Source organism: Anomaloglossus baeobatrachus, chromosome 9 (genome assembly GCF_048569485.1).
Source record: "Anomaloglossus baeobatrachus isolate aAnoBae1 chromosome 9, aAnoBae1.hap1, whole genome shotgun sequence".
NCBI lineage: Eukaryota > Metazoa > Chordata > Amphibia > Anura > Aromobatidae > Anomaloglossus > Anomaloglossus baeobatrachus.
This window is the reverse complement of record NC_134361.1, coordinates 94,119,428-94,131,686: the sequence shown is the minus strand read 5'-3', so window position 1 is coordinate 94,131,686 and position 12,259 is coordinate 94,119,428. Positions and strand designations below refer to the sequence as shown.

General features: G+C 47.0%; 1 protein-coding gene across 1 annotated transcript in view; it reads left to right on the top strand.

Moving 5' to 3' along the window:
- Positions 1–7,874, top strand: part of MCTS1 (MCTS1 re-initiation and release factor) — a 36,832-nt gene extending 28,958 nt beyond the window's left edge. The window contains exons 5-6 of the mRNA XM_075322702.1: positions 1,808–1,875; positions 7,675–7,874. Of these exons, the coding sequence (XP_075178817.1) occupies positions 1,808–1,875; positions 7,675–7,756 (150 nt within the window). The 3' untranslated portion in view covers positions 7,757–7,874. The remainder of the gene's footprint in view (positions 1–1,807; positions 1,876–7,674) is intronic.
- Positions 7,875–12,259: the final 4,385 nt, after the last annotated feature.

The following is a 12,259-nucleotide window of genomic DNA, read 5'->3' as shown; positions in this document are numbered from 1 at the left end:
CCTAAGTCAGTTTATAGTGCGCACATGGCCTTATGGAGATTTAAGCAACTCACACTTCAGACTATTCATGAGCTTTTGGTCCCCACTCACCTGTGTAAAGACAGAGGGGGTTGGTTTTATTCTTAACTACTAAAATAACATTTGTCAGCAGCACTTGCTGCTCCTCAGTGGTACAGACCGCTCCCTTCTTATCTCCTGACTAGCTCCACTTTGAGTTATCAAAATATTCTAATTTCAGACTTCACCTTATGCTTCTGTGCACTGTCTTCTGCTGATTTAATCTTCTGCCATATACATCAGTTTAGCTGCCTGTGCGGGTTTACATCATTAGCTGGTTCTAGCAGAACTCGGCTGTCCTGCTTTCTCCACAATGGTAGTGAAGAGCTGTTTATTGCCTGCAGCCAACAGATCAGTGATTTTATACTGCACCTGCTGCTGTGTTGATGCATGCTTCAGAAGATAATCCTCTGTCATAAGCATTAATAGAGTGGCATCTGCAGTTTCACATCACTGGTTTCTCAGCAGCAGGGAACAAACAATTGGCCCACTGTCATGGTTTGTCAGTTGTATCGTTTCTACACACTTTTCTTCTTAGGGCATACAACCCCTTTGATGGATTAAGTAGGATTGTCTCTGCTCTTAGTCAAGTGCATCACAAGATATCTGCCACAATAAATGTGGAAGTTTGTATTCTAGCACCAGAAAAGGAAGTGTCGAAAAGAACGGTACAGAAGTGATAAATTATTTAAGTAAATTTAGAGGGGGGTGTTGTGTTTTTGTGGGTTTTTTTGCAATTTTTTTTTTTTCCCAATGCCACGGCAGAACCCAACTAAAGGGAATCTTGGCAGCTGATGTACGCTGCCTAATCTACGGAAAGCATGTATAAGACGCTGGCTGCACAATTTCACCGCCTGTGTCTGTAACTATCGCTACCAAGGATCGGGCTGCACGGCAGACTAGTCGGACAGGCGTGTCTCCGGTGGTTTTCTGCCGACCCTCTGCCCTTGAGTGATAGATCTCTCCCTATACACACATGCAGGGAGCGTTTATCTACCTCCTCCTAACTTTGTCTATGAAAATTAGGCATCACTTAGATGAGGTCTGAGTGCTGTCAAATTTTTTTTCATGGATCTATAGACTTGCATTGCTGATTTTGATCCCACACGCTGATTATGATCTATCAAGTTTCTCATCTGTCCACTTGGTCTGCCAAAAAATAAAAAATCGGACTGTTAAACAGCCCCATAGACTACACTAGGTACGAGTTCTATGTGTGAAAATCACAACTAGAACTTGTACATAAAACAGACTTCTGAATGAATCCTCAGGTGCATTAGTATTGCCCACATAGATTTCTTACTATTTCCTTTAGTTTACTATACAATTAATATAACTATATTTATTCATTTATATAGCACTGTTCCACAGCGCTTTACATACAATGGCAACACTGTCCCCATTGGGGCTCACAATCTAGAGTCCCTATCTGTATGTCTTTGGAGTGTGGGAGGAAATCTGAGAACATGGAGGAAACCCACACAAACACGGGGAGAACATACAAACTCCTTGCAGATGGTGTCCTTGGTGGGATTTGAACCCAGAACCCCAGCGCTGCAAGACTGCAGTGCTAACCACTGAGCCACCGTACCGCCCCTAGAGACCAACTTGACCTCTGCTATATTTATATACATTTTGAACCTGTATTTGAGCCAGCACATGTGTACATTCACAGTGGGCGCCACCTAGAAAACTTATTGTGTCAATCTTTACAAACTTTTGTTTTGGAGTCCTTAACTTTTGCCATCAGGCAATAATGGCAGAGGGAAAACGGCACGCCCTGTGTGTAGGTGTTATGAAGATGTCTGCGGATGATATGTAAGTTTTACTAAGAGCTTAAAACTTTTTTTGTGTGTGATATGTTTGTATTTTTATAACTTTTCAAAGGACTCAGTTTTTCAGTAAAGATTTAGGCAGGTTTATGTAACATTTAATTACATACAAATCTTCAGTCTACCCCCATATTGGGTCACTTTTCGCTCATTGCTCCTATCAAGGTTCTTGGGTCGATCAGGACAACCTCAACCACAGGATCAATTTGTCCCATAACACTACAGGAGCAGTAGTGCTAATCGCCCCACTAGTAAACTAAAGGCCCCGTCACACTAAGCAACATCGCTAGCAACATCGCTGGTAACGAACAACTTTTGTGACGTTGCTAGCGATGTTGCTGTGTGTGACATCCAGCAACAACCTGGCCCCTGCTGTGAGGTCGTTGGTTGTTGCTGAATGTCCTGGGCCATTTTTTAGTTGTTGCTGTCCTGCTGTGAAGCACAGATCGCTGTGTGTGACAGCGAGACAGCAACAACTAATGTGCAGGCAGCAGGAGCCGGCTTCTGCGGAGGCTGGTAACCAATGTAAACATCGGGTAACCAAGAAGCCCTGTCCTTGGTTACCCGATATTTACCTTTGATACCAGCCTCAGCCGCTCTCACTGTCAGTGCCGGCTCCTGCTCTGTGCACGTGTAGCTGCAGGACACATCGGGTTAATTAACCCGATGTGTGCTGTAGCCAGGAGAGCAGGGAGCCAGCGCTAAGCATTGTGCGCTGCTCCCTGCTCTGTGCACATGTAGCTGCAGCACACATCAGGTAATTAACCCGATGTGTGCTGTACTAGGAGAGCAGGGAGCAGTGCACAGTGTGCGCTGCTCCCTGCTCTCTGCACATGTGGCTGGTCACTGGTTGCTGGTGAGCTCACCAGCAACTCGTGTAGCCACGCTCCAGCGATCCCTGCCAGGTCAGGTTGCAGGTGGGATCGCTGGAGCGTCGCAGTGTGACATCTCACCAGCAACCTCCTAGCAACTTACCAGCGATCCCTATCGTTGTTGGGATCGCTGGTAAGTTGCTTAGTGTGACTGGACCTTAAGACTCGTTACATATACTGTGTGTTCATACTGATAATGCAATGCCAGGACTAGATAATTCTTACATACCGTTCTGAACAAAACTCACTATTTAATGCCCATGGTTATGAATATTACCAGTATATTAGGCTGAAATAATACTCTCACACCATACCATTACCACTAAATAGTGAATAAATAATGCATCAACAGGTGCACGGTACAAAGACCAATATTATCAATAATACTATTAGACACCTTTTATTTTCATCCTTAAGGCTCCGTTACACGCGTCGATTTATCGTGCGATCGCACCCGCCCCCATCGTTTGTGCGTTACGGGCAATTTGTTGGCCGTGTCGCACAAAGGCGGTATTCGCCATCACACATACTTACCTTCCAAATGACCTCGCTGTGGGCGGCGAACATCCTCTTCCTGAAGGGGGAGGGATGTTCGGCGTAACAGCGACATCACTCAGCGGCCACCCATTAGAAGCAGAGGGGTGGAGATGAGCGGGACGTAACATCCCGCCCACCTCCTTCCTTCCTCATTGCCGGCGGTCACAGGTAAGCTGTAGTTCGTCAATCCCGAGGTGTCACACGTAGCGATGTGTGCTGCCTCGGGAACGATGAACAACCTGCGTCCTCCACAATCAACGATGTTTTCAAAATGAACGACGTGTCAACAATGGACGATAAGGTGAGTATTTTCCATCATTAACGCTCGTTCGTTGGTGTCACACGCAACGACATCGCTAACGATGCCGGATGTGCGTCACGGAATCCGTGACCCCGGCGATATATTGTTAGATAAGATGCGTGTAACTGGGCCTTTAAGCGACTTAATTGCACAACCAAACTTAAAGGGAACCTGTCACCAGATTTGGCCACCACCAGTGAGCTCTTATATACAGCATTCTAAAATACTGTATATAAGAGCCCAGGCCGCTGTGTAGAACGTGAAGAACACTTTTATAGCACTCACCTTTAGGGCGGTTCGATGAGTGTCGCTGCTAGGCTTTCCGGCGCCTCCTCTCTGCGGTGGTCGCTGTCGTCCTTCTACTCAGCCCACTGTGGAGGACTTATCCTTCATCATCCACACTGACCGGCATTGCGCTCCTGCTCAGGCGCACTTTGATCTGTCCGGCTGAGGGTAGATAAAAGTATTGTACTACACAGGCGCGAATAAAGGTCAAAGTCCACTACAATACTTTGATGTGTCCTGTATAGGGCCTATCAGTGCGCCTGCGCAGGACCTCAATGCCAGACATTGTGGATGACATGAGACACGTCATACACACAGGCCTCAGAAGTAGGAGGATAACTATCGCTGCAGAGAGGAGGCACTGGACCAAGAGCAGCATCACCCATCGAACCGGACCGCCACCTAGCGGAGTATAACAGGGTTTTTTTACGTTCTACAGCACGGTCTGGGCTCTTATATACAGTATTTTGGAATGCTGTATATAAGAGCTCAGTGGTGGTGGCCACAGCTTATGGGGGCCATATCTGTTGACAGGTTCCTTTTAATAAATTAATATTACTGCCGTAAAAAAGGCCAATATAACTGCCTTACAGTGTTGCCTTATAGCGGTAAATATCAGTTCTGCAACTGTAAGTAATTACAGACCACATATTTAAGGTGTCTACCAAGTGATGATCTTTTTAATTTGAGTAATATACACTTTCCTGTCTTTGCCATGTGGCACAGACTGACATGACAGCTTCTTGATGACTTTTCTCTGCAGCGTTTGTAACACACTTGTGTACCTCTCACATTTCAAGCACCATCTCCACCTGTTCTCAACCTACTTAAACTCCAGCCTGCCACTACTCCCATTTCTGTAGATCAAGTAATAATGCCAATTAGTGCCCCCTCCAGTAATAATGCTCTCTTACTTCCCCCTTAAAATAATAATGCTCCTAACTGTCCCCTCCAGAAATGATGCCCCATTGTTGCCATCTCCAGTAATAATGGCCCATTGATTCCACCTTCAGTTATAATGGCCGGTTGATGCCACCTTCAGTAATGATGCCCCATTGATGTCACCTCCAAAAATTATGTCCCATTACTTTATCTCCACCCCCAGTAATAATGTCTCATTAATGTTTTCATTAGTGTATTTTCCCCAGTAATAATGCCCTGTATGTGCCCCCTACAGTAAAAATCCTCCATTAGTGTCATCTCTTGTAATAATGCCTTATTAGTATCCCCTCCTGAAATAATGTCCCATTACTGACCATGCAAAAAAAATAGTTGGCATGCACCTAATCTAAATCCTAGACATTCCCAGCTACTGAGCCCTCTTCATGCTAGAACTGGTTGGCACAGGTAGTGCCATGAAGTGACGTCATTGTGCCACCTGCTGTGGGAAGTTGATGTCTTGTAGGCCGCAGGCTAGTCGTAGGGTAGGGAGACTATGGCTGGCTCCTGGCTTTAGCACAGGATTTTGGTGTCATGTTGATGCCATTAAAGAGAATCTGTCAGGTGATTTTGTAGTACAATACCAATCCTATCTTTTAAATATGGTTTAAGGAGATCTTTCAGGATCAGTAAGTTTTATTGCTTTACCCTACCCTGTTATCTTGCTGTAAGCTCTGTAGAAATCAGTCTCCTGCACACTAGACAAGTTTATGTAAATACAATTTGTATATTCACTGCTCCCCCCACCACCACCTATTCCCCAGTACATTTATCATCACTTCTGAGAGGTGGGAGGGAGTACGGGTGAGGATAGCAGTGCACATTTAGTAAAAAATTAATTTTATTGATTCCAGCACTGAGAGGTGGGAGGGGGGAGCAGTGAATATGTAGTTTGTATTTACATATGCTTGACTAGTTACTACTTCACACTGAATTCTAGAGCTTACAACAAGGTAACATTATAACTAGAGCAATAAAACTAACTGATCCTGAAAGGTCTAGTTAACATTAGTATTGTACCAGAAAGTCACCTGACAGATTCCCTTTTAAGGGGTGTTTGCTGGAGATCTGTACCACGCTGGCAGTCTGTGGCTGGTAGTGTAGATCTTTGACACTAGTGATTATGTCTCTGGTTATGCGCTTTGCATAATTCCTTTTAGTTAGGATCACTGGGTGTCCTGCTGGCACTATTAGCAATCAGCTGGAAGCTAAGGGAGAACCTAATAGCAAGCAGTGCTCATTCTCCCTGCAGTGCCTCCACAGGAAAAATCTGGTATTAGTCATTGAAATTAGTGAGCTGTTACCGTAGGGCATGGATGTATCATGTCCTCCAGACTGACACACGATTTGTAGCTGCTTTCTGCTCTGGCGTATATGACATGCCTGCCCTAGGGCTGGGGGTACTCGGACCGGGCCGGACTAATCCAGGGATGTCAGCAGTGGCAGGGTATGGGTCAGAGACCCTGGCGGTGTCTTATGAATAAAGGAAGGGGTATGATGATTATATTACAGTGGAACAAAGTTTGTGACGCCACCTGTGGTTTTGCGGCTATGTGGGCCGCCGCTGCGCTGTGGGTTTCCCAGGGCAGGTGATGAGGGCACAGCTGAGGTGTTTTACTCCCCTCAGGTGGAGTGAGGTCCTGAGATAACTTGATAATATGAAAAGTCTATGGTGGCAGGTTGTGACGCAGGAGGAATGGAGATGACACCAGGGCTTTGCGACAGTCTTTTACTCACTGTATTGGTTCAAGCTTGACAGACATTTTAGCCCATCCAGAGTGTGCTGGGATCCCCAGTGATGGGAAACCACCGATCCCGAGTAAGTCCGAGGCCAGTACCGGTACACCCTTTGTTTGGCTTTCCTGGCCGTCTCTCTGCGCTGACTTTCACCAGGGGCCGTGGACCTGTAAAGGGATTTTTGCCTGCCTGGCTCCCTGGTCCTCTGTGGCCCTTTTCCAGTGGATTCATGTGCTGCTTGTGGCCCAAAGGTGCGTACAGCCACCCTGGCCTCCGGTGTTACTAGGAAGTCCTGAAGTATCTTCCTAGCCTAGGGTCTGGAACCCCCTTTGCGACCAAATCCCTCCACTTTGAGCTACTGTCTGTGAAACGTGACTATAGGGGTGTCTGACACACTTCCCCTAAGTCACTGGGATTCTTTCCTCCATCTCCTCAGAGTTGAACAGGACCCCTGGGGTCTTCACCCCCAGTCGGTCTCCTCCCTCCTCCTGACTGACTCTCCTAACTCAATTTTCAAACTCAACTCTGCCCATCTTACCTCAGACACCTCAGCCACTAAGCTCCTCTCCCTAGCTGGTATCAGACCAGTGCACAGGGCTTAAGTGCCATGACCAGACTACTGGTCGCTAAGCATTAATAGGACCTGCCCTGGCCCTGATCTAATGTGTCAGCTAATAATTAGGTGTCTGCAGGTTTTTGGTACGTGAACTGGCAAATGGCCTGTTTCTTACCCAGGATGTGGCACCACACCTCTGGCTGAGGTGCAGTACCTCTGCGGCGATGGCAGCCTCAGGAGCGCCACATATAGATGAAGACATCTATGAATTTGTAATTTCATTGTATGCCCCTGCCTACGAGGCTGCTGAATCCATGTCTATAGACTTGCAGGCTGCCTGTAGTCAGGCTGTGTATGTAGGACGTGTGACACCAGACTAACTCTTGCACAGCATTACTTTTCACTATATATTTTATTGGAATAGGTCATCCCCTCACTGTGTTTAGTGGGTGTGTGCCTATTACGCACAAAGTAACAGGATTTTCTGCATGCTGTTATCTTTCCAGGAACAGGACTAGCGTGCATGATGCAAAATAAATATTTCTTTTGTTCTTCCAGCGAGAAAGTCAATAAAGGAATCGGCATAGAGAATATTCACTATTTGAATGACGGACTGTGGCACATGAAAACCTACAAGTGAAGCACTGTATCGCTACCAATCGGCACTAAGATGTAACTTGGACTTGAAAGTAACTTTTATTTGTGTGGTAAATGTGATATTTGCAGGCTTTGCTGCTTAATAAAGAAGAACATTACTACTCCTGTTTTTTTTTTTCTTTTCTTTCCTCATTGTTAGTTTGGCAACATTATTAATTGCTGTTGACAGTAAAAAATGGTGTCCACGGTCTAAGCTGTATTCCCGAACCATTGGCTCATGTGATACATCCAAGTATTAAACATTACTTCACAGACAAGCGACCTGACGAACATCCATAGGGGCCTCCATCGATGTCGGGGAGAGAAGGATCGTCTGGTTAGAATTTAGGTTCCTCTCTGGGGAGAAGCCACCACCATAGCCGACTGCTGACAGCTTCCCTTCATCTCCCCATTCCGGACACTGGAGTGCTCGGCTAAACCAAATGTGCAATGAGAGGTCGTAAATGATTGCTGAAAGTCGAATTTTGGTCAGATGTCAACTATCTGATGTGCCTGTCTATTATGACTATATTGTTAATATTTCTGGTATTATTAGATACATTAATTTGTTAATTCTAATTTCAAAAACTCATCTTTTGTATGATAACTGGATGTAAAAAAAAATCTGTTATTGAGTGCTGTTGGTAAGGATTCTTGTAGGATATATAAACCTTCAGATCATGGCTGACCAGCAATATAATCTTGAGTATAGTGAATATATACCTAGTCTATCTTCTCAATGGAGGACATTTCTTGCTAAATCTCAGTCTAAATTATCTTACCTTTTTACAACAATCCCCTGCAGGTGACCAAGTAACTGTCTTCATAAACGCCTGTGTGTCCTGAAGTTCAGGTCACACACCATGCCCGGCACACATGTCGTTAGTGGCTTTCTGCTGTATTTAGAAATTAATTGCAGATAGCTTGATTGTTGTGTAAGGGTTCTCTCTTCTGGAGCGCACCACTCCTCTGCCTCCCAACTTGTTGCTTGCCGAGCGGGGGTCTACACCTGTTGAATGACAGTTCAGGCCAGTGAAATTGCTGAGCCGTTGACCCAAGCTGTGCATAGTTCCATGCTGCAGAGGCCGCTTTACCTCTGCAGGGTCGGCGGAACACAAGGACACTGAATCTGGCAGGGTACAGCAATCTGGTCACCTGCAGGCAGCACTTCCAGGCTGTATAGTGAACAGCTTGTAAGTGTACTCTCCTTGCTTAGGAAACTGTCCACCTCTGATAGACTGCAGAGGTGGCAGGTAAATTATAAAGTTAAAAATCCCTGTGTTCTTGAAAACAAAGGATTATTAGGAGCTAAATTGGAAAGTTGCTTGTTTTTACAAGCACTTTTTAATTGTAACCATTTAAGGAGTTACAAAAACCCCCTTTAAAGCTAGTACACATAGTTCAGTAGTGCTTTGATGGCTTTTGTCTGATTCCTGCTTACTCCCTGATGAAGCCATGTATTGAAATGTGAGTTTTAGGCTATGTGCACACAGTGCGTTTTTCGTGGCATTTTTGCGCGTTTTTCGGGTGCGGTTTTGGCCTCAAAACTGCATGACTTTGCTTCCCCAGCAAAGTTTGAGTTTTCATTTTTGCTGTTTGCACACAACTTTTTTTTTAAGGTGTGTTTTTGAGCTTAAAAAAAAAAATGGACATGTCAATTATTTCCTGCGTTTTTCTGCGTTTTCCCGTCATGCCATGCATTGGAAAAACGCAGAAAAATGCAGAGATCAAAAACGCACCAAATCGCGGTAAAACGCATGCGTTTTTTTTTGCCGCGGGTGCGTTTTTTATGCGTTTTTAGTGGTCAAAAAAGCAGCGTCAAAAAAACGCAGCGTGTGCACATAGCCTTAATGGACTTCTTTTGTGCTCCTTTGCAGTAGTGTATTTTTTTTTTTTCTTCCAAATGGGCACTAAAATCTTATCTACTGCGTTCTTATGTCCCTCTAAAGACATGCAAATTGTCTATTCAGACAAGAAGAGGACTAGAACCTACTGGTAGCAATCTTAAGTCGATATTAAAGGATCACCAGGTTCTTCCTACTACATCTGAGAGCAGCATAATGTAGAGACAGACCCTAAATCCAGCGATGTGTCACTTACTGAACGTTTCTTCAGCGCTCTATTGGGAGACCCAGACGATTGGGTGTATAGCACTGCCTCCGGAGGCCACACAAAGCAATTACACTAAAAAGTGTAAGGCCCCTCCCCTTCTGGCTATACACCCCCAGTGGGATCACTGGCTCACCAGTTTTCTGCTTTGTGCGAAGGAGGTCAGACATCCACGCATAGCTCCACTGTTTGTAGTCAGCAGTAGCTGCTGGCTATATCGGATGGAAGAAAAGAGGGCCCATATGGGGCCCCCAGCATGCTCCCTTCTCACCCGCGGTGGTGCTTGTAAGGTTGAGGTACCTATTGCTGGTACAGAGGCTGGAGCCCACATGCTGTTTTCCTTCCACATCCCCTGGAGGGCTCTGTGGAAGTGGGATCTTGCCGGCCCCCAAGCCCTGAGGCCGGGCTCCATCCACAGACCCAGAGAACCTGCTGGATTTGGAGCGGGAGTGCCGTTCAGGGACAAGGCCCTGCAACTTTCAGGTACTCTGTGTCCCCGGCAGGCACGGACACTCTCAAGGCTTGCTGAGCGTTATAGTGCGCCGGGGACAGTAGCGCTGTGCGCTGGGGTTAGGTCACTGCAGCTTTGCTGAGTGACGTTACATGTTGGGAACTACTGCGCCGACCGCTACTGGAGCGGCGGCGCAGCTGCGACTTGTGGTGCGCCGGGGACTTTGCGCCGACCGCGCTTTTACGGCGGCGGCGCTTCTAACTTTAGCCCCCGGCTTCTGCGGCCTAGCGCCGCTTCGTTCCCGCCCCCACCCTGTCAATCAGGGTAGGGGAGAGACGCTGCTCAATGGGCAGCGCCGAGGGCTGGAGCTTTATTTACATGCTCCAGCCCTCTCACTAGGCACAGTGGGAAGCAGGCTTCCCGCTCTTCGTCTGTATACGCCCAGGGCCCGCCCCCCCTCTCCACAAGGACGCCGGCAGCCATTACACATGCGGTCTGGCTGGGGAAAGGCAGCAGGCTCTGGGAGACCCAGACTAAAGGGATTTCGGCGACCACACACCCGCTCCTAAGCGGGCGGTAAGCTGCACTTTAGTGCTGGCCCCACTAGTGCCTCAGTGTTATATTAGTGTATTTTTTTCTTGGTACCATATATATATATAGTTGCACTGTAAGGTCGCTTCTTGGCTGGACACCCTGTACTGCTCTGAGGAGGCAGCAACATGTCATCCGCAAAACGCAAGGGTGCCAAGGCACAGGCTGTGTACACGGTTTGTACTGCATGTGGGGCTAATCTACCGGCAGGCTCCAATGACTCACATTGTGTGCAATGTTCAGTCCCAGTGGCACTTCGTCAGCCAGAGCCTATGGTGGTAGTGGCCCAGGCAGAGACGCCTGTGAACCCTGCCCCGGTGACGGGGACAGACTTTGCAGTTTTTGCTGATAAAATGTCTGTGACTATGACTAAAATCCTGGAGACCTTGCAGTCCAGGCCAGTTACTCAGACCATGGACACTGCTGTGTCTATGCTCTCCGGTCCCCCTCAGTTGGAACTAATCCGTACTTCAAGGGGGTCTCAAGCATCACAGGCTGAAGTCTCTGACTCAGATGACAGTCCCAGGCAGCCTAAGCGAGCTCGCTGGGAAAGACCCTCCACGTCATCACACTGCTCAGGGTCTCAGCGAGAAGAGTCTCTCTGTGATGAGACTGAGGACGGTGATCAGGATTCTAATCCTGGGGCCCCTCTCAATCTGGATGCCCCTGATGGTGACGCCATGGTTAATGACCTTATATCGGCAATTAATAGACTGTTGGATATTTCTCCCCCAGCCCCTTCTGCAGAGGAGGCAGCTGCACAGCAGGAGAAGTTCCATTTCCTGTATCCCAAGCGTAAATTAAGTGCTTTTTTGGACCACTCTGACTTCAGAGAATCGATCCAGAAACACGACGCTCATCCAGACAAGCGTTTCTCTAAACGTTCTAAGGATACCCGTTATCCTTTTCCCTCTGAGGTGGCCAAACGCTGGACCCAGTGTCCAAAGGTGGATCCCCCAATTTCCAAGCTTGCGGCTAGATCTATAGTCGCAGTAGAGGATGGCGCTTCACTTAAAGATGCCAACGACAGACAGATGGACCTTTGGTTGAAATCTGTCTATGAAGCTATCGGCGCGTCGTTTGCTCCAGCATTCGCGGCCGTGTGGGCACTCCAAGCTATTTCAGCTGGTTTAGCACAGGTGGATGCTATCATGCATCCAGCAGTGCCGCAAGTGGCGTCCCTAACTTCGCAAATGTCTGCGTTTGCGACCTATGCTATCAATGCTGTCCTAGAATCTACGAGCCGTACCGCTATGGCGTCCGCCAATTCGGTGGTTTTGCGCAGAGCCTTGTGGTTAAAGGACTGGAAAGCAGATGCTGGTTCCAAAAAATGCTTAACCAGCTTGCCATTATCTA